This window comes from Odocoileus virginianus, unplaced genomic scaffold, assembly GCF_023699985.2.
Source record: "Odocoileus virginianus isolate 20LAN1187 ecotype Illinois unplaced genomic scaffold, Ovbor_1.2 Unplaced_Contig_2, whole genome shotgun sequence".
Taxonomy (NCBI): domain Eukaryota; kingdom Metazoa; phylum Chordata; class Mammalia; order Artiodactyla; family Cervidae; genus Odocoileus; species Odocoileus virginianus.
In genome coordinates this window covers 4,469,003-4,496,665 of record NW_027224319.1, presented here as the reverse complement: position 1 = coordinate 4,496,665, position 27,663 = coordinate 4,469,003, and the positions used below count along the sequence as shown (strand labels likewise).

General features: G+C 37.0%; 1 protein-coding gene across 4 annotated transcripts in view; it reads left to right on the top strand.

Annotated features, from left to right (window-relative positions):
- The window catches only part of SETD2 (SET domain containing 2, histone lysine methyltransferase), a 75,224-nt gene that overhangs the window by 39,386 nt on the left and 8,175 nt on the right, over nucleotides 1-27,663 (top strand). For 2 of the 4 annotated variants that reach the window (XM_020916157.2, XM_070463368.1), the window contains 8 exons: nucleotides 4,732-4,866; nucleotides 5,575-5,694; nucleotides 7,298-7,960; nucleotides 18,328-18,376; nucleotides 19,740-19,923; nucleotides 21,651-22,317; nucleotides 23,700-23,834; nucleotides 24,908-25,047. In XM_020916157.2, coding sequence (XP_020771816.2) covers nucleotides 4,732-4,866; nucleotides 5,575-5,694; nucleotides 7,298-7,960; nucleotides 18,328-18,376; nucleotides 19,740-19,923; nucleotides 21,651-22,317; nucleotides 23,700-23,834; nucleotides 24,908-25,047 — 2,093 coding nt within the window. Of the gene's footprint in view, nucleotides 1-4,731; nucleotides 4,867-5,574; nucleotides 5,695-7,297; nucleotides 7,961-10,577; nucleotides 10,795-18,327; nucleotides 18,377-19,739; nucleotides 19,924-21,650; nucleotides 22,318-23,699; nucleotides 23,835-24,907; nucleotides 25,048-27,663 lie in introns of those variants that run through there. The other 2 variants (XR_011486251.1, XR_011486250.1) reach the window with 2 other exon arrangements.

Sequence of the window (27,663 nt, the reverse complement as noted above, 5' to 3'; positions counted from 1 at the left end):
TGATTCTCACAAAAAGTTGTTTTAAGTTAGGAACAAAGATTTTCCCTCTTACAGAGGAGAACATTGAGGCACAGAGAGGTTACAAGGTCATGCGGTAGGCAGTAGAAAAGAGCTTACCTACTTCTTTTCTTTGCTCTTAACCATACTGAGTTCCTTTGTGTAGTTTTAGAAATGATATATATGTATTTCTGCAATTGGTTTTTACTCTTATTTTAAAATTTGATCCATGTTGAGATATATACACACACATTTAACTGTGGTAAAGTTTCATCATATAACTGTTCATTTATATATATTTGTACTCATGAACACTTGTGTTTTCAATTTTTTGCTCCTCATGTCACAATTAAAGTCTTTGCACATGTCTCTTCTGTATATGTTTCTTTAAAGTGTATCCATGGAAGTGGGATCACTTGGTTATAGCCTTTTAGCCTCTGGACTTTACTGTTAACAGGAAATTTTTCTTAAAACTTCATTTATTACTCTTATTATTAAGGCTTATTTCATAGAATTGATAGTTTATACCAGAACAACCACAAAACAGTCATTAAACATGTTGACCTAAGCTAAAATCTACATAGAGGCTTTCATTTGGCTATTTTGTGTTTCCAAAACTTGCATTAAAAATTGTCTTGTTGGTGGGGAGTGTTCTCATAATGTGATGGTTTCTTGGGTGGTATTATGCTGGCATCATAATGATAGCAGATGACTTTCTGCCTTCCTGATAAGATTCAGGACCAACTCCAAGGGACTGAGATGTAGGTATTCCTGGTCTTTGCTTACTTGTTTTTATTCTTATAGTAGTGTGTGCATATCAGTGTTTCATGTTACTGTAGACTAAATTAGATGTAACGTGAATCTGGTCATATGGTGGGTTTAAGTCATAGGTTGTTCCAGATGTGAATTTGAAGCTATTCTCAAACAGAAATGTTTTGGATGAAACTTTACCCTGGTAGAGGAATGACTCAGAATGAATCTGAATCCCAAAAAGGTCATCTGTCCGTGACTCTCATGAAGAGCTTCACTCCACTTACTGAAATTCTGGCTGAATGCCCTATTCGATTCTGAAATCTGGTCAGGAACAATTGAATAGAATCACAAAAATAGCACCTCTTGAAATTTCCAAATGTTAGGGCGTTCCCTGGCAGTCCAGTGGTTAGGATTCAGTGCTTTCACTGTCATAGGCCTGGGTTCTAGCCCTGGTTGGGGAACTAAGATCCTGCAAACCATGTGGTATAGCCGTCACCCCCTCCCTGCCCCTCCCCACCCCCAAAAAAAGAGAAAGGGAAAGAAATTCCCAAGTGTTAGTTTTTGGAATTCTTTTGGATAGGGGATGCCAAGGAGAGGGAAAGAGAGAGAAGCAGTCTCAAATATGATTTTGTGTATTTTAACTGTTAACAAGGATATGTTAATGGCACTGTAGTCTGTACCTGTCTCCCCTATATTAGTCCCTGATTGGTGAACAGTTCTTATTCCTTGCTCTTATGATTGCAGCTATATACATATAGTTTATCTGCTTAATAAAACAGCTCTTCCAGAACAGATGATTGCCTTCTTTGGGTGTGTCATAAGCTAGTACTACTTAATTAAATACTTAGTTGATGGAAGTATAATAAATACCTGTTGTTATTTGTGATTTGTAGTTTGTAAAGTATAAACAGAAAATAGTCTGAAACTTACCTTAATCTCTTTTGAGCTTGTGAAACATGAACAATAGCTAATTTACACAATAAAGAGTGTAAAAAGCCACGTAAGAGAGGAAATAGTTGTTTTCAGCAGCTAACGATCAAATCGTAGTGTCCAGAATATATAAAGAACTCCGTCTAATCAATAATAATAAAAAATAGCCCCAAAAGAAAAATAATTTCCACAGACACTTCAGTATTCCAGATAGCCAGTAAACATATGAAAATATGTTCAATCTCATTAGTAATCAGAGGAGTACAAATTAAAACTAGTCTCAGGTGTTTTTTGGGTACTCACTAGATTAGTAAAAATTAATTCTGATGATACACAGGAACAGCAGATCTCATAAACTAGTGTTGAAGGTGTAAATAGATTTAGTCAGTTTTGAAAACACTTTGGTATTATTACTAAAGGTGAATGTACGTATGTATACTGTTTGAGCCAGCAGTTGCACTCCTAGGCCTATAACCAGAGAGATTTGTTTAAAATGCACATCAGTAGCCACAGCAGCACTGCTTATATTAGAAAAAGTGAAACAACTCAAATTCTCATTGACATTAGTGTAACTAATTTAAAGTGTAGTCATGTGATGAGAAAACTAGTCATGCAGCAGCACTGACTCTTAAAATGTAAAGTTGATTGCAAAAGAATCACGGTGCAAAAATTTTTTCCAGTGTGATTTCATTTCCAATAAGTTAAAAATAGACAAAATTATAATATTTAGTGATTTATATATATGAAGTAAACCTATTTTAAAACTCAGTGAACCCTTTCCTAAAAAGTTAGGCGACGCTATCTCTAGCGTGGAGAAGAGGAGGCGCTGTGACAAGCAAGCGGCACGCGCAGCCCTCAGGAGCGCTGGCAGTGCTCTCGCCATCTCCCCGTCCCACCCTCTTCCTGAGTGTTGGCTGCCGTGGGTGTTGCTCCACTGCTTGTTTACCTCTTTAGTTGCTAACTGTTTGTCTTAGGTTGGTGCAAAAGTAATTGTAGTTCTGCTGTTGACCTTTGATATTGGGATACATTCTTAAATAAATGTGGTTATGTTATATACATCATTTTAATGAGTGTTTCTCACTTCTTTTTTTTTGCTAATGACTTATTGCTTGCTGTTTATTTTAGACTATGGAAATGATGTTAGACAAAAAGCAAATTCAAGCAATTTTTTTAAATCAAGTTCAAAATGGGTCATAAAGCAGCAGAGACAACTTGCAACAACAATGCATTTGGCCCAGGAACTGCTAATGAGCAGTGCAGTAATGGTTCAAGAAGTTTTGCAAAAAAAAAAAAAAGTTTTGCAAAGGAGACGAGAGCCCTGAAAATGAGCCGCATAGTGACCGGTCATTGGAACTTGACAAGGATCAGTTGAGAGTAATCATCGAAGCTGATCCTCTTACAACTACATGAGAAGTTGCTGAAGAACTCAATGTTGACCATTCTATGGTCATTTGGCATTTGAAGCAAATTGGAAAGGTGAAAAAGCTCAATAAGTGGGTGCCTCATGAGCTGACCCTAAATCAAAAAATCGTCATTTTGAAATGTCATCTTCACTTATTGTACATAACAACGAACTATTTCTCTGTCAGATTGTGACACGCAACGAAAAGTGAATTTTCTACAACGACTGGCAAATACCAGCTCAGTGGCTGGACTGAGAAGAAGCGCCAAAGCACTTCCCAAAGCCGAAACTTGCTCCAAAATAAGATCATGGTCACTCTTTGTTGGTCTGCTGCTGATCTGATCCACTTCAGCTTTCTGAATCCCGGCAAAACTATTCTATCTCAGAAGTATGCTCAGCAAGTCAATGAGTTGCCCTGAAAACTGCAATGCCTGCAGCCGGCATTGGTCAACAGAAAGGACCCAATTCTTCTCCATGACAATGCCCAACTGCACATCGCACAACCAACACTTCAAAAGTTGATTGAACTGGGCTGTGGAATTTTACCTTATCTGCCATGTTCACCTGACCTCTTGTCAACCAGCTACCACTTCTTCAAGCATCTTGACAACTTTTTGCAGGGAAAATGCTTCCACAACCAGCAGGAGGCAGAAAATGCTTTCCAAGAGTTTGTCAAATCCTGAAGCATGGATTTTTATGCTATAGGAATAAACAAACTTATTTCTCATTGGCAAAAATGTGTTGATTGTAATGGTTCCTATTTTGATTAATAAAGATGTGTTTGAGCCTAGTTATAATGATTTAAAATTCGTGATCCAAAACCACAATTATGTTTGCACCAACCTAGTACTTTTCTATATGTATATTATATTTTATCAGAATGTATTAAAAATGGTGCCTGGACCCACTAAAGATAGTTCATATCCCAAAATACTAAAGTATTAACAAAGAATAAGAATTTACAAATACTGATAAATTGTGTTGCATTTGGCTGCACTTGATTCCTTTCATTATGGTATATCTCAGTATGTGAACATGCCAGTTTATCTAACCTGGCCATGGGCATTTGGGTTGTTGGCAGTGTTCTGCTCTTATGAATGGCTTTTCAATGAACATTCTTCTGATTCTCAGATGCACAAGTGCAGAAGTTTCTTTTGGGTTTATTCATAGGTGTGCAACTGCTAAGCATAGAGGATACAAATATTTTCATTTTTCAAGCTAATGCTTTATTTTTTTCCTGACCTACTTTTCACCTGATACAATTTTTTTTCCTCCCGTAAAGGCAGATTTTTTTGTTTTGCTTTCTTGCAGTGTCTTCAGCACCTAAAACTGTACTTGACATATAAGTGCTTGATAAGTATTTGATGAGTGAGTGAAGCTTTTCAAATTGATCATACCAGTTTGTTTTCATTATTAGTGTATAAAAGTTAATTTTTTTAATTTAAAGTTCATTTTGATCCACGTCTTTGCCTAAACTTGATATTACCAGACTTCTTACAGTGAGTAGAACATGGTTTCTTACTGTGGTCTTAATTCTGTTTTCCTCGTTCCTGGTGAGGTTGAGCATCTTTTCAGATTGATTATTAGATTAGTTGGAGTTTTTTTGTTGTTCTTGTCTTACAACCAGATTTTTTCCCTTGCTGTGGCAGGTGGATGGGGAGCTAGAAGCTTTGATGGAGAATGGAGAGGGTCTCTCTGATAAAAACCAGGTGCTCAGCTTATCCCGGCTAATGGTTAGAATTGAAACTTTGGAACAGAAGCTTACCTGTCTCAAGCTCATACAGGTGAACACATTGATATTAATTTATTTCTGAATTTGAGGTGGGACATTTAAACTACAATCCAGAATGATGAAAAGGAATAATTCTAATAAGAGTTACTCTTATTTTTAGAATGGTTTTGTGAGTTCTGACATTGAAAACTTGTACTCTTAAAAATGTCTTAAGAGTTCAGCATCATTTACTCTATTAGTAGATACTGTTTTCTCTCTAATCAAAGAACATGGTGAGATTTTTTTTCTGTGTGTGTGTGTAATAGTTCTTGATAGAGGTCTCCCCCCATCACTTGATTATTAGCATGCCAAGGCCATTTTTACCACATGATCTCAAAGCAAGGAATTTTAACAGGAATATATTTATTCCAGTTTATTAAATATTGCACAAGAAGTTGGATCATAATTTTTTTATGTAGTTTTAGTTTTTCCAGTAAAAATGGTGAGTGTAGTTTTTTTCTTAATCCTTCAGAATTGAACTTTAGTAAACTCCAGGTTGACATTTTAGGTATCAAAAGAGATTATAATCTTACTCTAAAGCATTTATTAATTGCACAATTCTGATTGAGTTAATCAAAACAGAATTTCTAGGTTTCTTTTTGAATATAAACAAATTTTTCAGTCCTCTCGATGGGCCCTTTTTAATGCTGTCTCTGGTATTATTTGTCTCCTTCCTCCAACCCCCAATACCCTGCATCCTGCTTCCCTTCCCCCATGGAAGAACACACACTCACAGTCTTGTCTGAAGTCCTTTCTGGAACGTCACGGGCTGTCTTTGTTGTGGATCTGGATGGCAGAACTAGGTGATGGCCGGGAAAGTAACCAGAAGCTTCAGGAAGAGGTCAGTTCACGTTCAACCTGCTGTTTCTTAAAACAGCTAAATGTATTATTTAGGTTGAGGGCATTGTGATAGTATCAGTGATCATGAATGCGTTGTTGTTTAGCTCCTAAGTCATGTCCAACTCGTTGAGACCCTATGAGCTGGAGCCCTTCAGGCTCCTCTTGTCCATGGACTTTCCCAGGGTTGCGATTTCCTTCTCCAGGGTTTCTTTCCAACCCTGGGATTGAAACCCCCCGTGTTTCCTACATTACAGGTGGGTTCTTTACCACTGAGCCACCTGGGAAGCCAGGTGGATAATGAATTTAGCTCTGTAAGTATCACCCATATTAAATAATTGCATAAATTTCATCATCTTAGTATCATTTCTGTAACTGTAACTTTACACACACCTTCCTTGAAGTGAGTTTGCCCAGTGGTTTTCCCTAGGGCGTCTTTTAAAGTTTAGTACTGCATAGTTGGGAACTGCAAGAGCAAGATACAGTAACATCATTGTTACCTGAAAGAGCCAGTGTGTTGCTAAAACCATAGTTTTTAAAAGTTAGGAAGCTATATGGAATTTGAATTCTGGGGTTCTAAAAAATTAGTAAAGAGCTGAGTTTTGATGACAAGAGTAAGAACATTTTGAGAAGTAATTAAGTGTTTTTAAAGATCTAAATAAATGTTCGTTGATGGCATTAGTAGACTTGTTATACCTTTCCACACAATATTTTCTAACCTGGTTTAAATGTAGTTCTTTTTAATCATAAGTTCTAATATAATCCCCAAATCATTTAATAATATACTTTTAAAAACAGAAATATGAGAGTGGTGAATTGAGTGATTGCTTTGCCTCCATCCTTCTCTCAAGAGATTCAGCAATAAATAGGAATTGGGGAAGCCTTGGGGTTTCTATAAAAATACAGTGGGGAAATACTTTGGAAAGAATTCTTGAATTTCAGAGAGTGGGGGTGGATGGTTATCTTGGAATGAAGAGAGAATCTCTTTGCTATACAGCTGTTTGTCAAAGACTAAGGAAGTTAAGTAATATCTGTTTTTGTGTGTATATAAGACATTTAAGTGTATATTTTTTGTTGCATAGTTCCCAAGTCTTTCTCGTAGTCACTTGGGAAATTTTTTAGAAAAACATACCTAAGATGAGGTCCAGTAGTGTTGATACTTTAAAAAAAAAAAAAAAATCTATTTGGGTTTGAGAACTATTGGAGGATATTAATCAAATTAGTCCTAATAATATGTGACCAGTCACCTGCTCCACATTATATTTTTGCTGGTCAGTCTTATTAAAACACTTTTTCAGGACTTCACTGGCAGTTCAGTGGTTAAGACTCTGAGCTTCCACTGCAGGGTCACAGGTTTGATCCCTGGTTAGAGATCCCTGGTCAGGTCTCATGTGCCTTACGGTGTAGCCGAAAAATACTAAAAAATAAAACACCTTTCCTTCCATACTAGGAGAAAGTAATGTTATGACATTTAAATCTGTCTATGATTATAAGACTTAGATCTTGATTTAATAAGACAGTAAAAATCACTGTTTTTACAGAGTTGATCTGAGTCTCATGAAAAGTCAACTGTACACTGTGATTTTTTTTTTATTGTGTTTAATTAGATTATAAAGACTCTGGAACATTTACCTATTCCTACTAAAAATATGTTGGAGGAAAGCAAAGTACTTCCTATTATTCAGCGTTGGTCTCAAACCAAGACTGCTATCCCTCAGCTGAGTGAAGGAGATGGGTATTCTAGTGAAAATACATCACGTGCTCACACACCGCTCAACACACCTGATCCTTCCACCAAGTTGAGCACAGAAGCTGACACAGACACCCCCAAGAAGCTCATGTTTCGCAGACTTAAAATTATAAGTGAAAATAGCATGGACAGTGCAATCTCTGATGCTACCAGTGAGCTCGAAGGCAAGGATGGCAAAGAGGACCTTGACCAGTTGGAGAATGTCCCCATAGAAGAAGAGGAAGAGTTACAGCCGCAGCAGCTACTCACACAGCAGCTGCCCGAAACTAAAGTCGATAGTGAAATTGCTCTGGAGGCCAGTAAGGTCCCCACGTCCGAACCGGAGGCTGACACTGAAATAGAGCATAAAGAGAGCGGTGGCACAAAACTCGACGAACCTATTGCTGAGGAAACACCATCCCAAGATGAAGAGGAGGGTGTATCTGATGTGGAGAGTGAGAGGAGTCAGGAACCGCCAGACAAAACAGTAGATATTAGTGATTTGGCCACCAAGCTCCTGGACAGTTGGAAAGACCTAAAGGTAAGAGAACATTTCTGTTCATTTTAACCTGAATTACCCAGGTTTAGAATTCCATAAACTTTCAGTTGAATTACCTACTTTTCTAGGTGTATATACTTTTGAAAAATGGAATGCTGTCTCTCCGTCAGCCAGTTATAAGTGTTTCTATAAATAATGTCTTTTAAACTTTGACCAGAGATATCAGCCAAACCAATACACAGATAACCCCTTTTTCCTTGCTTGCAAAAGTATATCACAATAGTAAACTTAGTCATTCAAGTGGTCTTTACATTAAAAACAAAAATCCTTTGAGTAACAAACGTGAGTCTACATTTGAAGAGTCTATGTAAGGAAAAAAATGAATGTTGAAAATAGTTGGAAATTAATTTCTTGGATTAACTAGAAATTAGTTAAAATAAAATTAATTGGAAAGCCAGGGTACTCTAGCAAGTTCTCATCAAAAATGACTAAACATAAATTATTTGTTCCAGTAAAACAACTTTATATGGAGCTAATTCATATCAGTTTTATTATTGTTTCTGAACTAGGCCTAGTTTTAAACGCCTGTTTTTTTGGCCAAAAGAAAAAAACAGAGAGTGCTGGAACTGTTACATCTAATATGTATATAATTGTTTGTTCAAGTATGTAGCATGATGTGCAGGGTTTTCTTTGCAGAGAACCCAATCTGGGTCTTGGATAAAACAGAAGTGAATAACAGGATGAGCCTAGGAGAGATGTGGTAAATTTTGATTGTAAGTGATTTGGATCTGGGATCCAGGTCTTGTGGACTCTGTGGGAATAGGTTACTACCTAGCCACTCTTTCTGTTCCTCCTTTCTTCTACCAGAGGTGAACAACCAGATAAGCCAGGAATACAGACTTGTAGCAAACTGGACACCTGGCGCTCTCAGTTCCCAGTTCTGTGGCTGCAAACCTCCCCCATTACGCCCACCATTGGGCCTGTAGGGAGCTGGCCTCAACGCTGAGCAGGACGAGCAGTCGGTTGTTTGTGCGCTGCGCTTATTTTTGCATTTGTGATTTACTGTGTTGAGACCCTTCTTTAAGTATAGTGTGGTTTCAGCTCTTGTTTACCCATTTGAGCTCTTACCTACGCTACTCTCTTCGATCACTTACAGTTCAGCATAAACTCAGCCTTCTTAAGCTCTATGAAATCTGACCTTTTATAAATAAGAAAGATTCAAAGTTAGTCTGTTCATGATACAGCATGTGAACACAGGGACTGTAATTACAGTTAATCGAAAGAGTTCCTGGGACAGTCATATGTGTGAACCTTTATTTAAGGCCTGCTTTGTTGAGGGCACAGGAGTCTCTGGAAGAAGCCCCTCCTGTGTTTGGAGAGACTACTATTAGAGCCTGTATTAAGATTGACTCAGTAAAGAAGGTGGAAATGGAGACAGGCACACAGGTGAAGATAGAAAAGCCCTGACAGACATAGATTTGTGAGAGTGGGGTTGTAGACCTAGCAGTTCACTTTTGCCTGAGAAGACTCTGATTGACATAATTTTTTTAAAAAAAGACATAATCACCTTAATTTCTTAAAAACCTATCTCTTCTTAAAGTCTAAAATAAATATTTTGTTTCTTTATATGGTAATTTTTAAAATTATAATTGTAATGATATAAATTATTCTCTTGGATATCTTTAACTCAGATGTGACTGGTACTTTAAACTCATACTCCAGACAAAAATTTTTTTGAGTCCTACCAAATTATTTCTTCCCCTGCTTATTGTCCTCCCATCTGAAAGATCAGCATGGTTGCACAATACTATCTGGATTGATCCTCTTGACTTGAGATTTAGAATTTTACTTGTACCTAAAGTATATCCTTCTTCACCTTCATACTTTGGATTTATCCCATTCTTAGCATCAAGGAAGTCATTAAATAAAATCTTCCTTCTTCAAACTTTATAATTTGCTCTGGAATCATTACCCATCTAGAATTGCAGTACCGAAAAATGTTTTTGCTTGACTGAACTGTGATGTTTTGTTATGCATTGGTACTGGAGTTCTTAATCCATCTGTCATTCTGATTAACATTTACCATGGTTCTAATTTCAAAACTGATTATAGTTGTCCTTAAAATATATATACTTTAGCTAGGGACCCATAATTTGAACATGTTTTAGAGAAGCACCTTGACTTGATGTGATTTGTATATATCCATCCTATTCCCGGCATTGAAAGAGTTAACTACTTCTGTCTGACTTCCACCTATGTGTTCAAGTAAATGTTGGCAAAAAAGAAAATGTTCAATCAACCTTTTTAAAGCACCTGTTACCAAGCACATGTTAGTTGCTGGTGTTAATTCCAAGATTACACTAAAAAGCCTTGACCTAAGACTGGTTGTTAGCCACTCCAAGCTTCCTTGACCTTCCCAGGCCTCTGTAACATTGCTGGACCTGTGTTCCACTTGGCCTGTCTGCGTACTGGATGGAGTGAAGAACTCAAAGAGGTTGCCTCAGATTTCTTAGCCCTTGCTTTAGCTGTGAAGGCAGACAGTAGGGACCAGCAGGGAATGAAAGAGGGTGGGAGGGAAGGGAGCGGAGCTTCGGGAATGACTCTTTGTCCTCGCAGGCCTGATGATGACCCCCCTTGTAACCTGAACCTTTCCATCCAGCTTCTCAGGGCAGCACGGAGCTTGTTAACATCACCAGCTGACCATGTGTCTCCTTTTCTCAACTCCATTTCCAACTTCGTGCTGAAGACACACAAGAACCTAGCGTGCATTCTGTGAAGAAACAGGAAGATGGTTGGGAAGTTGGATGATGCATGAAAAATAAAATAGGTGAAAAGAGGACAGAGGTGGTTAACTCACTGGCGCCGGCGTTATTTTGGTGCGTCCATTGCCGACAATGGATGTCGTTCTGGGAAAATCCCGACTCCTGGCGAGAAAGGATTAAGTGAGCTACTTTTTCTATACCTCTATACACAGGACCACTGCCTTGGTTACAAAAGGCTTACACATTTTTGACTCCTAAAGTAGACCTCAACAAGAAACATCACTTAGCACATTGCTACACATGAGCATATATTCATTTTCACATGCAAATCAACTGGGCGACATTTTCAGCAGGGGCATGTGCATCTGTTTCTATTTGTAAAAGGAATTGTTGTACATCACCCCTCGTGCTGAAAATATACCCTAGACTTCACAGGGCAAAACAGCTGGTTATAAGTGATGATTAATTATAATTTGACTGGAAAATCTTCATTCACTTGGATCATGAGAAGAAGAGGTAAGGTTCCTGTGCATTTGGCAGTTTCAGTTGCAGTTAAACAGCTGAGAGATTGTGATGGCTAGTGATTCCAGAGCCTCTTTTATGAGCACTTAGGTCACAGGATGTGTGTCTCCTTGTGGTGAAGTTTGAGTAGTTAGTTACCTCTGGATTAGATGATTTAAGGAACATTTTGTATATGTGATAAGGTGAACTTTTCTTGAGGACCATCCTTAATATCTTTTTCTTCTTTATCTCAAGATACTATATTTATTTATCTTTTAAGTTTTGGTTTTTGGCCGAGAGGCATGTGGGATCTTAGTTCCCGACCAGGGATCCAGCCCACACCCTCTGCATTGGAAGGCAAAGTCTTAACCCCAGGATTGCCAGGGAAGTCCCTCAAAACATCTTTAATTAAACATTATTTTCCTAGAAAGTTAAGCATCGAACTCTCTACAGAAGTTTTAAATAATATAGAGTTACCCAACTGAAAAGTTTTGAGCTTGGGGGAATTCCCTGGCAGCCCAGTGATTAGGACTCCGTACTTTAACTACCGGGGGTCCTGGTTTGACCCCCAGTCGAGGAACTGAGATTCCACTAGCCTTGCGGCCAAAAAAAAAAAAAAAGTTTTGTCACTGCTTGGAATTTTGGTTCCTAACTAATATTATACATGAAAACTACTGTGTAACATTTCAAAATGAAATGATGTGCCCTGAATTTCTTTTTTTTTTTTTCCCTGAATTTCTATAAATTTCAAAATCCTTAGTAAAGATTATTCTGTATCCATAAGGATCTATATTAGTTATCCGGCCCCCAAGGAGCACTATTTTGGATACCACTGTGTTGAATTTTTGTAATAAATATCTGACTTGATAAAAGACAAGCATGGTTTAAAACTTAGTAGTAGTCTGGGTTTTTTTATTATCAGATAATTTATCTAAATTATGGGTTGGCCCAGTCTGCCACACTGCTTTGTTTTGTAAATGAAGTTTTAGGGAGAGCAAAGCCACATTCATGTATTTACTTGCTGTCTGTGGCAGCTTTTGTACTGCGCTGGTAGAGCTAAATAGTTAGCTGCACCAGACTGGATGGCCAGCAAAGCCTAAAGTATTTACTATGTTCTTCACAGAAGAAGTTTGCCAACACCTCCTCTAAATGATACAGAATCTGGCTGCTCTAAACATTCAGATTGTGAATGAAGTCATTTTGACAGTTTATTCTTTAATGTGAACTCTTAATTCTATTTCCCTAAAGACATAATGATCATGTTTCCATAGCCCGTGAAGTTACTTTTTTTTTAAAAAGCCTTGACTCTGTTTAGGATAAGTTACTTTGAGTGATTTGGACATAGGACTTATCTTAAGAAAATTATATACATTATAGAATCTCTGGGCTAGAAGACAGCTGTAATGAATGTTGTTTTTCCCTCAGGACCATGGTCAAGTTAGTCAGAAACTTAAGAAGTTTTTCAAGTACAGATAAGTTGGTATAATCCAGTTTTATATATAACCATAATGAGACTATATAAGTTTTCCTTCTTAATGTTCTTTTAATTCTGATGTAATTTCAGATTTATAGGAAAACTGAAGGAATACTATTCTTTATTCTTCATATAATACACATTCCAATGACAAATGTAGTTAAAAACAGTAAAACATTCCTCTAAACCTTTCATTCAGATTCCCCAATGTTAACATTTTACCAAATTTACCTCATCATTTTCTCTTATTTTTTTTTTAACTTTTAGAGAGTAAGTTAACAGATCTGACGCCTACTGTGCCTAGACATTTTTTAGTGTTTATTTCCCAAATACAGAGATATTCTTCTGTATAACTTCATTGTACTTACCAAAATCAGCAAATTGCAGTGACACAGTACTATTAATCTTTTAAAAAGGCCTCATTCAAATTTTGCCAGTTGTGCGCATAATGTTCTCTTTAGAAAAAAGATAAGAAAATTTGTGATTCAGAATGTAACCTGAGATCAAGTGTTACATTGAGTTTTTATCTCTTTAGTATCCTTTAATCTGAAATAGTTCCTCAATCTTTGTCTTTTATAAATTTCACGTTTTTGAATATTTAAAAATTTTTCTAGAATACCCCTCAATTTGGTTTTGTCTGGAGTTGTGCTTGGTTCATTTATCTCATTACTGGCATTATCAACTTTGATCGCTTGGTTAAGGTGGTGTCTCCTAGGATTCTCCAATGTAAAGTTACTATTTTTCCCTGTATAAAAAAAGTGTCATATAGGAGCACCTTTAGAAATTACAAATACTTGGTTTTTTGTGAAATTTATCCACCCATTGACTTGGCCTGAATCTCATGCAACTATGGTTTTTAACAAATGGTGATTTTCTAATCCAGCCTTCCTTTTTCTGTATTTGTATACAGTGGTAGCAGATTTACCAGGTTTCTAAAATTACTTGCTTGGATGCCTGTTTCTCCTCACAGGACCATGAAATCAAGGGCAGAGACTGTTCTTTAATCCTTGTAATAAGAGTTACTTTTATCATGGTGTCTTTGTAGTAATAGTTGTAATAATGTTACCACTTAAGAATAGTGGATGATACTCTGTGCCCCTCTAGTCTGTGCTACATTCAGTCTCCACAGTGATCATTTTGGAAATATACCTGCATTCATGTCAAAGTTGCATTGAAAACTTTTAAATGGTTCCTCATTACATTGTTAAAGTTAAGTCCATTTTTCTTAACAAAGCTTGCATACCATGGCATAATCTGGTCCTTATTTATTTATACGTTCACACCTCAAGCGTTTCTGATCTACCAGTGGGACAGTACTACTAATGTCCATACACATACACACACACACACACCCTCTGACTCATTTCTGAGAAGACTTTTATTTAGATGTCTCCTCTCACTTAAAGTTTCATCCTTTCCCCTGAAAGTCATTGCTTTTTCTCGAAGATAAGAGTATTCTGCCTTTTCTTTATGCTCTCATGACATCCTTTCCAGTCACAGCAGATAACATTTCGTAACTGTACATTGTGCAGAGGCAGAGACTGTGTCTGTCGTTGTCACTCGAGTCCCCCCAGAGCACTGAGAGAGTGTAGTATGTAGTTTGGCACTTCATAAATATTTGAATGATGAAGGTCCTTCTTTTTCCATGGTACCACACTGCTTCTTGAATCCATAGTGTATATTTTATTTGATAGGTGGTCAGAAAATACTAGAATGAGTGTCATGTAATCTTTCCAGCCCTGTAAAGTAAGTGGTGGTATTTTTAGCAACTGTAAAATGGAAAGAAACACGCCCATGAGGTTGTAATTTAACTTTAAGCAACAGTTGAAAATTAATTCAGGTCTTCTGATTGCAATCCTGTGTTCTTTCCACTCCTTTTTCTGATCCAAAAATAGTGATTGCTATAGCCTTCCTGGACAACTCATGTTATATACCTTTGCTGAATACTTTTCAGATTTCCTTCAGTCTGTTTCTGTTTCTGTAGCTAATAATTCCCAATGTGAAAGTGTTAGTCACTTAGTTGTGTCCAACTCCTTGCGACCCCATGGACTGTAGCCCACCAGGCTCCTCTGTCCATGGAATTCTCCAGGCAGGAATACTGGAGTGGGTAGCCATTCCCTTCTCCAGGGGATCTTCCTGACCCTCAGGGATTGAACCCGAGTCTCCTGCATTGCAGGCAGATTCTTTACCATCTGAGCCACCAGGGAAGCTGTTCTTAAATCATACAAATGATCGTTTTAGTGTTTTGTTCAAGTATCTTTTTTTCCTTAATGCTGCAGAGATCAACCTGTGATCCATGATTAAATTTAAAGGGATTTTTCTTCCCTTTCCCTTTTCTTTTTCTCTCCCCTTTTCTCTCTCCCTTTAAAAATGTGAAAAGCCATTCTTAGCTGGGGTTGAAGGGATACTTAAGGAACCAAGCTGCAGGTCAGACTTTGCGGTGAAGTCAGTAAAAATCATAATGAAGAAGTTGGAAAAGAAATACATAAGGATACTAGTACACGAGAAGCATTTTCAGAGAAAGTATTGAAACAATTCTGATGTACTCTTGAGTAAGAGTGTTGCATCATGTTATCAGTTAATTATTTGGAAAAAGTATAACAAAAATGTCACCAATTGACTCATCTTTTGGGGGGAAGAGTTGTTGAAGTTTTCTTTCAACATAATGATTTCGGAATTACAAATAAATGTTAGTGAGCTGGTGAATTTGCAGATACACAATCTCTGGATAAAGAGGATAGATAGAATTATGAAATATGTGGCTTTTTGTGTCTGAGTGCTTTTACCTTGCATAGTGTTTTCAGACCTTATCCACATTGTAGCATGTGTCAGTAGCTAATTCCATTTTATGGCTGAATAATGCTCCATTGTATGCATGCAGTTTTCTACCTGTCTTAATATGAGCCAGAATGAGACTGGGGGGAGAAGGCAGCGATAAACCCATATGCAGACTTGCTAAGTCATAATCTTTTTGTTGCCTATTTGATTTGTTGCTGTTCAGTCACTCAGTCGTGTCCGACTCTTTGCGACCCCATGGACTGCAGCACGCCAGGCTTCCCTGTCCTTCACCATCTCCTGGAGTTTGCTCAAATTCATGTCCATTGAGTTGGTGATGCTATCCAACTGTCTCATCCTCTGTCGTTCTCCCTTCTGCCTTCAATCTTGCCCAGCTTCATTTGATGTTCTTTGCCTTTTTAATCAGAAGTATTTTATTTTATATTTCTTTAATCCTGAAAAAAATTACCTTCATTATTTCTCAAAATAGTTCCTTCTCTCCTAGAATTCCTTTTACCTGAAGTTGTCACTTTTAACTTCTAGTCTCCATATCTCATAACTTTGCTTTCACATTTTCTTTGTGTGCCCTTCCATCAATAAAAATGGCACCTTGCTCAGAGTCTTTTCTTTTTTGTTCTTGGTCTTGCCATCATTTAGGAAGAAAGATTTGTTTGATTCATACTACACAATTCTGTCTGTACTTGCTAACAGGGAAAAATAATCTAGTCGTAGTTGTAAAAAAAAAAATCTGTTATTACGGAATATATAATCTGATATCTATATAATAAAAGGTAAAATTTAACTATACTCTCATTGTAAAGCATTTTGTTCTCAAAGTCTTGTTTAGCTAAAGAATAGTCTAATCAGTGCTAAATTTTTATACTTTGCAGAAAAAGTAATCTTACAAAGTATTGTTTTGTAATTTTAATCCTTTTTCTACAGTCTGTTCTGTGCGTTCATTTGAAATGTGTTTTAAAAAAAAAAAATTTGCTGGAGTGCTTTGCCAACAAACTTCCCATGCATACTTTTTGAGACTGTTGGAAGAAAACACCCCAGTTTAGAACCACTCGTTGACCTGTTGGCAGTAGGTAATTTAGTCAAGGAAGGGGGTAGGTTGGAATGCATAGTCTTCCCTATACATTGTGTACAGTGTAGAGAGTCCTCTTTGTAGGCAGACGCAGTCCGAGAGGAGAAAGAGCCCAGATGGCGCTGAACTGAGGACACAAACATAGTTCTTTTGTCAGATTCTCTCTTATGAGGAAGAAATGAGTGAGGGCTATTAAGAGAAGCCAGTGGTTCAGTGGTTGTTAACCTTCTCTGGACTTCAGAATCATCTGGGGAGCTTCTAAAAAATACAGATGCCTGGGACTCATTCCCAGAATTTTAGGTTCAGTTTGTTTGGGATAGTACATCTATAAATTTCCTGGAGGGATCTAAGCGTGCCCCCAGAATTGAAAATTGCAGCTCTAGTGGAAATCCTACATAGGAAAGGCTAGGTGGATGGTGGATTTTTACTACATTTGTGCATAAATCCACGAAACAGCACTCCTTTCCAGAATAATGCCACTTTTTCATCTGAACAGATGTGCTCTGGAGTCAGAGCAAAAGTGCTCTGATAGCATCAGTTGCTGAACTTTTTAAGTAAGTTTTCTCACTTGTAAAATGGAGATAACAACCTCTGAGAGTTGTTTTGAAACTTAAATAAGATTATGCATTTGAAATACTTGGCATGACACCTGGCACACAGGATAAGTGCACATTTAATAATGTCATCATCTTTATATTAGATAATTTGTCAGCATGCATGGAGTATTATTGAAGGGTTCTTTGAAAAATCTATATTCATATAGATTGCCATGTATGTGTATAGTCCCCATTTGGCATTTTTAATGGCAGCTGAATATTACATCTTGACCTTTCCTCAGTTGTGTGTTATATGGGTATTTTCATTTTCCACATATGTTGCTAGAACCAAAAATCACGTAGAAAGATTTTCCTTGGAGTACAGTTCCTTAAAAAATGGGATTACGAGGTCATATTGTATGTGGTCAGTATTTCAACAAAAACCTCTAAAGCAGGGGTTTTATATGATGTACTATTGAGAATGTGTGGCTGTGCTGTTTGCCCGCTCAGCCAGGTGACTGGATAAGGAAGAATGTGTCCAAGAGCTGCTTGATGGACTTAAAACAGTGAGAGATTTTCAGGAAACAGATTCATTTCTAGGCTTTAGATTCATACAGCAAGAAAAGTTACCTCAAGACTTAGTTTATATTTCTCAAGAACAATCTTGATAGAGATGCTATTTGAAGAGCCACAATGATCTAGAACTTTTCTTTTTAAAAATAACAGCAGCAGTGTAAGAGTAAATTACATTTAGCCATTAGTCAAATTGATTCTGTATTTGTAGGAAAATATGCTGAAAATCAGGAATTATCTTTACACATGTTATTTTTCTGAGATGTGAAGCTGTTATTACTAACCTTTTATTTCTGTAAGTAGCAATGGCAAGTGAGATGTTCAAAATGTTCATATGAATACTCTCAGAAAAGAAACTATAGATTACTTCATTTTATATGCAGACAATCTTAATGGTAATTAAGACTTTTCAGGAGGTGTATTCCTACCAGAAATAATGCCCTAGTTACTTAATCTGCTCCTTGGCTAATGAGGTCATACAAGCCTGGTAGATGTTTAAAAAGAAATATGTATTTGTGTTATATATATTTTTTAAGGGACCAGGATCTATTCTTACTTAAAGCCAAATATAAGTAAATTTTTGAAGAATAATTAAACACCAGACTATTCCTCCCGTTTCTTTGTTGCCAATGTGAAATCAACGCAGTTATCACTTCCACTCTTCACTAATAACCCTTCTTTTGGTTTGTGTTTTTTTGCAGGAGGTATATCGAATTCCGAAGAAAAGTCAAACTGAAAAGGAGAGCACAAGTAGGTATTCAGAGATATTTTGTGCATGAAAAAAGTGAAGTGAAAGTGTTAGTTGCTCATTCATGTCTGACTTTGCAACCCCATGGACTGTAGCCTACCAGGCTCCTCTGTGCATGGAATTTTCCAGGCAAGAATAGTGGAGTGGTTTGCCATTCCATTCTCCAGGGATCCTCCTGACCCAGGGGCTGAACCCGGGTCTCCTGATTGAAGGCACATTCTTTACCATCCGAGCCTTGAGAGAAGCCACTGATTTCCTGTGTTACCACTCAGTGTCAAGCCATTAAAAGCTTAGGGAAATACTTTGGGAAATACGTAGTCTAGCTTTTTCCTCATTTTAAAATATGAGGAAATCAGCCTCTCTATATAAGATGATTTCTCTGCTTCACATTTTCAAAGGTGCAGAGTCAAAATAGATGCTACTGGTATGATTCCTTTTCTTATTTTACACATATATAGTGAAGAAATAGCCACATTTTAAGGAAATTAACACAAGGGAAAGGAACCTGGATTTGAAGGAGGAAATAGTCATTGGGCAGATCAAAGTGAAACTAGATAATAATAATATTTAAGCACTTTTAATATTATATAATTTTATAATATATATTATATATAGTATATATTTATAAAAATTATTAAAATTTTAAAATTTTATAGTTTTATTATATAGTATATATGATAATATAATGTATTATATATAATGTAAATATAATATTTATATTATTAAATATAATAAACTAAGCACTACTTCTGAGTAGTGCTTAGGGCTGCTTTTGGAGCAGTGGCAGTGGAATTGGGTGAGAACCATTCTGGGTAAAGAGACTGAATGAAAAGGGTTAGCTTCCATCTTGAGTAGGAAACTGGCATTTGTTTTTTTTTTTTTCTGAGATGTAGCTCTTTGGCTTTGATAACTTCCTGAGTTACTACCTTTTTTTTTTTTTTTTTTATAAGAGACTTTTCTATTGAGGTTGTCATGCTTTAGCATGCCAGGCTGTTCTTCTACAAATTGTAAATATGCAGCATTATAAGGGCAGTGGAAGGCTTTTGCATTTTGAATTGAAAAGCCTTATTAAAGGTATCTGGAACATCTTGCATGTATGTGTTCCACAGAACTTGTTAGAAATGATGAAAGCTTGAACTGAGACTTTGGAGGAAAAGGGTAGAAAAGGGCATTCATGGAAGAGTCCTTTCAGGGAGTAAAGCACGCAGGCATACAAGGCCTTGTGTCTCGTCCAACTTCAGGACTGGGTATGTGAAGGAGAGTCCATCGATCCATTTGTTGGGCAGATATTTTATTATATAGTTGATACACTATCATGTGGAGAAAAGTCTTCAAGTAAATTTTTTTAAAAACCTTTTCCCTTAGTAACCGAACGAGGAAGGGATGCTGTAGGCTTCAGAGATCAAACAGTTGCCCCAAAGACTCCTAACAGGTCAAGAGAGAGAGACCCAGACAAACAAACTCAAGTTAAAGAGAAAAGGAAACGAAGGGGCTCCCTCTCACCACCACCTTCTGCCTATGAGCGGGGAACCAAAAGGCCAGATGACCGGTAAGTGGCCTCTGTGAGTTCTTCTTTGTCTCGAGCAGCTCATTTTTTGAAAACCCAAGCAACACACTTCTGATTTGGGACAACATGGGCTTTTGTAATAAATGTATTCATAAATATTGAGATATAGTCTCTTTTGACAGTAATAATATTGTAAAGACTAATAGATTTTTGTTATTCGAATGTCTGACTTCATAACATTTAAGTGCTATTTGAGGAGTCAAAGATTTGTTCTTTAAGGGGGTGTATCGGTTGATGGGAGATAACCTTTCAAAGATAATAGTAATTCTTCCAAAGTCAGAACTTTTGTTTTCTAGTGACTGTTGTGCCATACTTGTTCAAAATGATTGATCCCTGTGGCGGAGGCTGTCTTTGTCATGCTGGTAGAAAAACAGGCCACATGATTACCTCCTGGAAACTAGAAAACATTTGTTCACAAGAAGGTCTTTTTAAATTAAATATACTTTAAAAAAAATTGAGATGCAGTAGTTATGTAATGCAGTTGTCAGAATTTTTTTTATTATGTGTTGTTCATTAAATTTTGTTTTTTTAAGCTCTAGGGGTTCTTTTTCTATATTCTAAATATAATTCCGCAAGTATATTTCCCTAGTTTATGACTTAGGTTTGATTCTTTAAATATCAAACTAGGTTTGATTCGTATTTAAATATTCAGGATGTGTTAATTATGATGTTATTGAATATATCATAGTATTGTATGTTTCTTTTATAGTTAATGTTTACAATATTTTAAGAAATTCTTCCCAACTTTTAAGGTGATTGTGTGTGTGTGTGTGTACTTTTTTTTTTTTTTAATGAGATTTAAGTCCTTAATCCATTGGGAATTAATTTTTTTATATATTTTACTGTAGGGACCTGGTTTCATTTTTCTCTTAGTGAATACCCAGTTGCCCTGTTATCATTTACTTCTGAAAGCTCCTCTTTTTTCCACTGATCTGCAGTACTGCCTCCCTCCCAACAGGTCTTCACATATAGGAGGATCTGTGTCTAGGCTCCTATAACTGTCTTATAAGTCTTGATAGCAAGTAGGGCAAATCCTTACTTGATCTTCTGGGATGTCCCTGTCTTTTTCTCACATTTTATTCTTCCTTAGAATCTGCTTTGAGTATTTGCATATTCTCTGTCTAGTTAGGTATTCTTTAAAATTTTTAGTAAAGGTAAAGGTTGTCATTAATGTTTTTAATTGTTTATAGTTTTCCTCAGGAAAATTAAAAAATACATATCTTTTGGTGTATTTATTTCTGAGAAACATACCTTTTGTTACATATTCAGTTTGGTTTTAGTGTTCAGATATGGAATTGATCATTGCATATGTTGATCATGTTTGTTAAGCATATAAAATTCTTGTTAATTTAAAGAGTGTAGAATTTTTTTTGCCCATTATGCCCCACCCTCTCCTTTTTTGTCCTTGTCAACAGTCTATATCGTATGAATTTGTTTTGGTTTTCCTTTCTAATTCTTATCTTGTTCATCTTACTGTGCTAGTGATACCTTCAGTGCAAATCATATAATGAAAGCATTTTTTATCTTGGTAATTGATTTCTACTCATATTTATTGTGGGGGTTTTTTTAATATGATTTTTAGCCAGTGCCAAATTGTAGTTGGTTTGGTTAATGGTTTAGCATTGAGTGACATAACATTTACTAGTGCTTTGGTTATGTCTCTGATTTAGGGAAAAACTTCTTTTGGTGCTTTATTGTTTTCTTTCTAGATATGATACACCAACTTCTAAAAAGAAAGTACGAATTAAAGATCGCAATAAACTTTCTACAGAAGAGCGTCGGAAGTTGTTTGAGCAAGAGGTCGCTCAGCGGGAGGCTCAGAAACAGCAGCAGATGCAGAACCTGGGAATGACGTCTCCACTGCCCTATGACTCTCTCGGCTACAGTGCCCCTCATCACCCCTTTGCCGGCTACCCACCAGGTTATCCCATGCAGGCCTACGTGGACCCCAGCAATCCGAATGCTGGGAAGGTGCTGCTCCCCACGCCCAGCATGGACCCTGTGTGCTCCCCTGCCGCTTACGACCACCCTCAGCCCTTGGTGGGACACTCTGCAGAGCCCCTCGCTGCCCCCCCGCCTGTCCCAGTGGTGCCACATGTGGCAGCCCCTGTGGAAGTTTCCAGCTCCCAGTATGTGGCCCAGAGTGACGGTGTGGTGCACCAAGACTCCAGCGTCACTGTCTTGCCAGTGCCAGCCCCAGGCCCAGTCCAAGGACAGAATTACAGTGTTTGGGATTCAAACCAACAATCCGTGAGTGTACAGCAGCAGTACTCACCTGCACAGTCTCAAGCAACCATATATTACCAAGGACAGGCTTGTCCAACTGTCTATGGTGTGACGTCACCCTATTCACAGACAACTCCACCAATTGTGCAGGTAACTAATTTTGGAAACCCTCTTTTCTGTTTTATTGTCTGTTTATGGGATGTTAAATCTGATGAAGGTTGGTGTCCTGCCTTTCAGCACTTTTAGGTTGCTAATCTTGAATATACTAATTATCTGTTTTGTCACAAGTTATTTAACTGCTTAAGACAATAAGTTATCTCATAGTTTCTGTGGGTCAGGAATTCAGAAGCCCTTTTGCTGGATGGTTCTGGCTCAGAGTCTTTGATAGAATCACAGTCAAGCTCTTAAGCAGGGCCGTACTGATCTGAAGGCTAGACGGAGGATGGAACGTTTACTTTCAAGCTCACTCACATGTTGTTAGCTGGTCTTGGTTCCTTACTCCACTCTAAATAGGACTGCTGACAGTATTCCAGCTGGTTTCCCCCAAAGGGATTGAGGAGGGGGTGAGGGAGGGAGGGAAGGTGACTTCTGGAAGTGTATTTTTATGGTCTTTAATCAAGTTTAAAAAATTTTTTTGTAAAACCAATACATTTTAAAGTTTTCTAAAAAAGAAGACTGTTTGAAGGCATCATCTTCATCACATTCCTATGTCCCTCCCATCATTCCTCATCACCCCTTAAAGGTGAATTGTTGTGATGGCAGAGACTCCGAGATGTTTCCTGTATACATTACTTAGTACTGAAGTAAAAGAAGAAATTTTTACTTCTATTAGATTTGTGTGTGTGTGTGTGTGTACCAAAATTTTGCTCCAAAGACTATGACAAAGAATCCTGCTTTTTTCCTCCCTTTTTAAAGTGTCCTGCTTTGTTTCTGAAAACCTAAACTGTATTAACTGCATTCATTTTTTTTTTTTTTTGCATTCATTTTTTATGATCTCTTTTACCACATGTTTATATATTTTAAGTATTTTGAATTTGGAAGTTTTTTTATCATGTTTTTCTGTGTAACGTGATTCTTAACCATTTTTCCAAATTACTCTGTGTTTTTCTGTGTATGTGTTTTGATGGCTGTATAATACCACATTTGCTTGTAAGGTTATTGTTTACCCATTTTCCTGGAGTAGTTGTTTAAATTGAAAGTTCTTTTTCATAATTATAAATATCACTGCACTGGATGTTCTTATACTTAGTTTTGTATGTGTGTGATTTTCCTTTCATGTTTGGCTTAGAATTAATGTTACAGTGTTAAATACGGCTGGTAAGAGAATGGGCATTATTGGTTTTTGGCTGTCAATTTTCTTAGCTTTTTACAAAAGATTGTTTTACAAATTTGTAGTAAAATACTCACATTGAAAGTTTAAAAAAGTTAATGGATGTTTCTTCCAATCAAGATCTATGTCAACTTGAAGTCAGATACTGCTTTATTAGAGCTAGAAATGTATGAATTGTGAATTTCTTCATTTTATCTTTTAGAGTTATGCCCAGCCAAGTCTTCAGTACATCCAGGGACAACAGATTTTCACAGCTCACCCACAAGGAGTGGTGGTACAGCCGGCCGCAGCCGTGACTACAATAGTTGCACCAGGGCAGCCCCAGCCCTTACAGCCAGTAAGAAATATTTTAGTTGATAAAACTGTCATTGGCTGCCTGTTGGTTTAGGGCCCCATTCTTATGACCTCTTTTAACTTTAATTACCTATTTAAGGGCTCTGTCTCCAGATACAGTCACATTGGGGGTTGGGGCTTCATATGAATTTGAGAGAGGCAGAATTCAGCTTATAACAGTGATTGTAAAGTTTTGGGGCTTCTGGGTGGCTCTGCGATAAAGAAATCCTCCTGCAATGGAGAAGACGCAGAAGACACCACAGGTTCGATCCCTGGGTTGGGAAGATCCCCTGGAGGAGGGCATGGCAACACACTCTAGTATTCTTGCCTTGGGTAATCTCATGGACAGAGGAACCTGAAGTTTCTATGTTTTTTTTCATAATGTAGCATTAAATTTTTAAAAGCTATTTGTTTAGAAAAAATATTTTAAATTAAACTGGGGAAAAAAGCCCCAGCAACCTGGTCACCCATTTCTATATTTTTAAAATGTAAATATGAGATTTCAAACATAGAAAATAAATAATGGATAAATGTTAACATTCCATCACATTTGTTTATGTCCTAAGTCCATTCAGCTAATCAGTACCCTGGAGTTAGTTATATGCCATTTAATATTGTTTTTTTTAAGGTCAAAAAATATTGTTCTAGATAATGATCTGCTGAATATTTTTAAATATGATGCATTGGATAGTGAACTTGGAGCCTGCTCTAAATTTTCTGATAGATTACTAAAAGTTCTTCATGTAAACCGTCTCTGATCATTTCCCAGATTGTACCCTTCTGTCGTTTTTTTATTTTTTTTAAAGAAGTATATGTAGTGATTTTATTGAAACATACTGCTTAAGGTGACTACTTTTGTCCTTTTCAGCCAAATTAAAAGAGATGTCACTGGGACTTCCCTGGCAGTCCAGCGGTTAAGACTCCATGCTTCCACTGCAGGGGGTGCAGGTTTGATCCCTGATTGGGGAACTAAGATCCTACAAGCCGTGTGGTGTAGCTAAAAAGTGAAAGAAAAAAAAAAAAAAGAAATGTCACTGATCAACTGATCAAGACCTTGTGATGTGTCCTTCTTTTTAGCCTGAAATGGTTGTGACAAATAATCTCCTGGATTTACCACCCCCATCTCCTCCCAAACCAAAAACCATTGTCTTACCTCCCAACTGGAAGACAGCCCGAGACCCAGAAGGAAAGATTTACTACTACCATGTGATCACCAGGTAAGAAAAGCTGCTGGACATCCCTAAGTCAGCTTTCAGTTGGTCAAAGAAGCTGCCTCCACAAGGGGAGTTTTATGTTTATAGACTTGTTACTAGCTGTTAACTGTGCTTGAGGGCTGCAGGGTTTCCAGAAACACATCATAAATGTTAGAACATATGTTAGACTTCTGTCCTTTTTAGTTACATTCTGGTGTTTTTAATCTGTAAGACTCTTTTGAAAAAAATTAAGGAATTTTTTTAAAAAATGGTACTGACTTCATCTAGCATAGTAGATTTCTCGGGTCATAGGCAGACCTTTTCTGTAAAAGGCCTGAGAATAAGTATTTTAGGCTTTACATGCCTAACAGTCTTTGTCACAACTGTTGGATTTTTCTGTTGTTGCGTAAGTATCCATAAACAATACATAAATGAATGGGCATGTCTTTGTTCTGAGTAAACTTAATTTGGTTTATGAGTCATAGTTTGACACCTGCTGTATATAAAAAACCTGATTTATCTTATTCTTAGAATTTAAAAATATATTTTAGGCAGATAGCTTTATGTGAATATATGTGTCTTCTGTATACATTGGTATATAATGTGAGTTGTTGGGGTGCATGTTTTGTCATCTGCTTTATTTACCAGTCTATTTATAGAACTTCCCTTATCAATTAATATAAAACTACATTATTTTTTAGTACTTGCTGATTTGTTGCAGGGGTCTGTAGACTATGCCCAGCCCATGGGCTACTTGTTTTGGCAAATAAAGTTATTTTGGAACACAGCCACACCCATTTATTTAGGAATTGTTTACGGCTGCTTTCATCCTCCAGTCACAGTAGACTAGTTGTGACAGAGATCATTTGGTCCACAAGGTCACAGATCCTTTATAGAAGAAGTTTCCCTAACCCCTGCTCTTCTGTATGACTATACCAAATTTTATTTAACCCATTCCGATGGATGGATTTTCACTATTTTATATATAGCTCTAAACCTAGACATCCTTACAGATGTTAATAATAATTTTACTACCTTCTTCAGGCAGATTCTTAGAGGCAAAATATTTGGTCAAAAGTGATATACATTTTAAATTAGCATGTATTGTCAGCTTACCATTTAAAGAAAAAAAAAAATCATACCAATTTCAACTCCCACAAAATGTATATACAAAGGTACCTTTTTCTTCATGTAGGTTCTTTAACTCATGTAAGATAGTAGATGAGAAATCTTACTTTCATTTTCAGTTCTTTTATTTTTGAGATGGAAAGTCTTCATTAGATTATTGACCATTTTTATCTTTTTTGAATTGCTTGTTTGGGGCATCTACCATTTTCTGTCAGCATCGTTAGATCTCTTAATCCAAGAATATTGCAAGCTCTTGTTGGTAACGTCTTGTGACAGAAGGAAATGAAAAATTTCATACAGTGAAGTATTCTCCCTTTCTACTTGGGTCTTCATTACTCCTGTAAAAATATCTTTATAAAACAAGCCCTTTTTTCCAGGGGGGGGAAAAATTGTATCTCTTATTTATGTCTGCACTTTTCTAGCTTTTCTTCTAGGTTTTCTTTAGCTAGCATCTAAGAGCATAATACCTCCCTCTCTGTTTAATTCCCATAATAAAACCCACAACTGCATGTGGTTCTTTGATTACAGTAGAAATCTTGAGCCCATTTTTTAAAATTAATTCTGTTGGCTAGAGATATTTTCATAATCATCTACAGAACTGATTTACATCAAATGCTTTTAATGTTGCTGACTAAAAATTGCTGTGGTAGAAAAGCACAAGACAGTAATTACAGGATAGACCCGTCAGGTATGTTGCTAGCTTCTTGGAGGCTTTTGACATTTTAAGTGATTCCCTTTAACAGCATTTCTTGTGACAACTGACTTCTGACTCCTGAATATGAGTTTCCTTACTTCTACTTGTTACTTCACAGATCTAGCTTTTAAAAAGAAACAAAAACAAAGCCACTTTTGCCTGCTTACCTTCAAAACAACCACAAACATGCAATGAGGTAATTTCCTGGTAATCCAGTGGTTAGGACTCTGGGCCAGGAGCCCAGGTTCAATCCCTGGTTGGGGAACTAAAATCCCTGTAAGCTTTGTAGTTGGTTGAGAATATTTTTAGCAGAGGACACAAGTTTTTAACCTGTTCATCACATCTTTTCCATGCTGTCAGGCATCAAACCAGAGGAGCAAAACTATGTATTAATAATACAAACAAGAAGACTCCTAAAGCAGGAAAGAGTTTTCTGACATGATCAAGGATTGTGAGGAGGGTGTTGTGATTTATTTTCTTTTGCTCCAAGTACATCTAGGTACAGTCATGATTGATCTCTTCACCTGCAAAGGGGTGGCATAGGCAGGCGCCTACTGCATGTACTTTCCTTAGCCTTTGCTGAATCCTGTCTGTAGGACATTAAGAGCCAGATGAGAGCCAGTCAGAATATTTTGTTTTACTGTTGTCTCTGATACCTAGTAAACGTTGCCACAATGTTGGCTACAGAAATACAGTGGCCTAAGCAACATGTCTCTGGGATAGAGTTATTGCTGTTGGGAAGAATGTCCCTCTCATGGAGCTGACTTACTCTGTGTTTCATTGCATGTTGCATTTTTATGAGTATATGAGCAGAGACA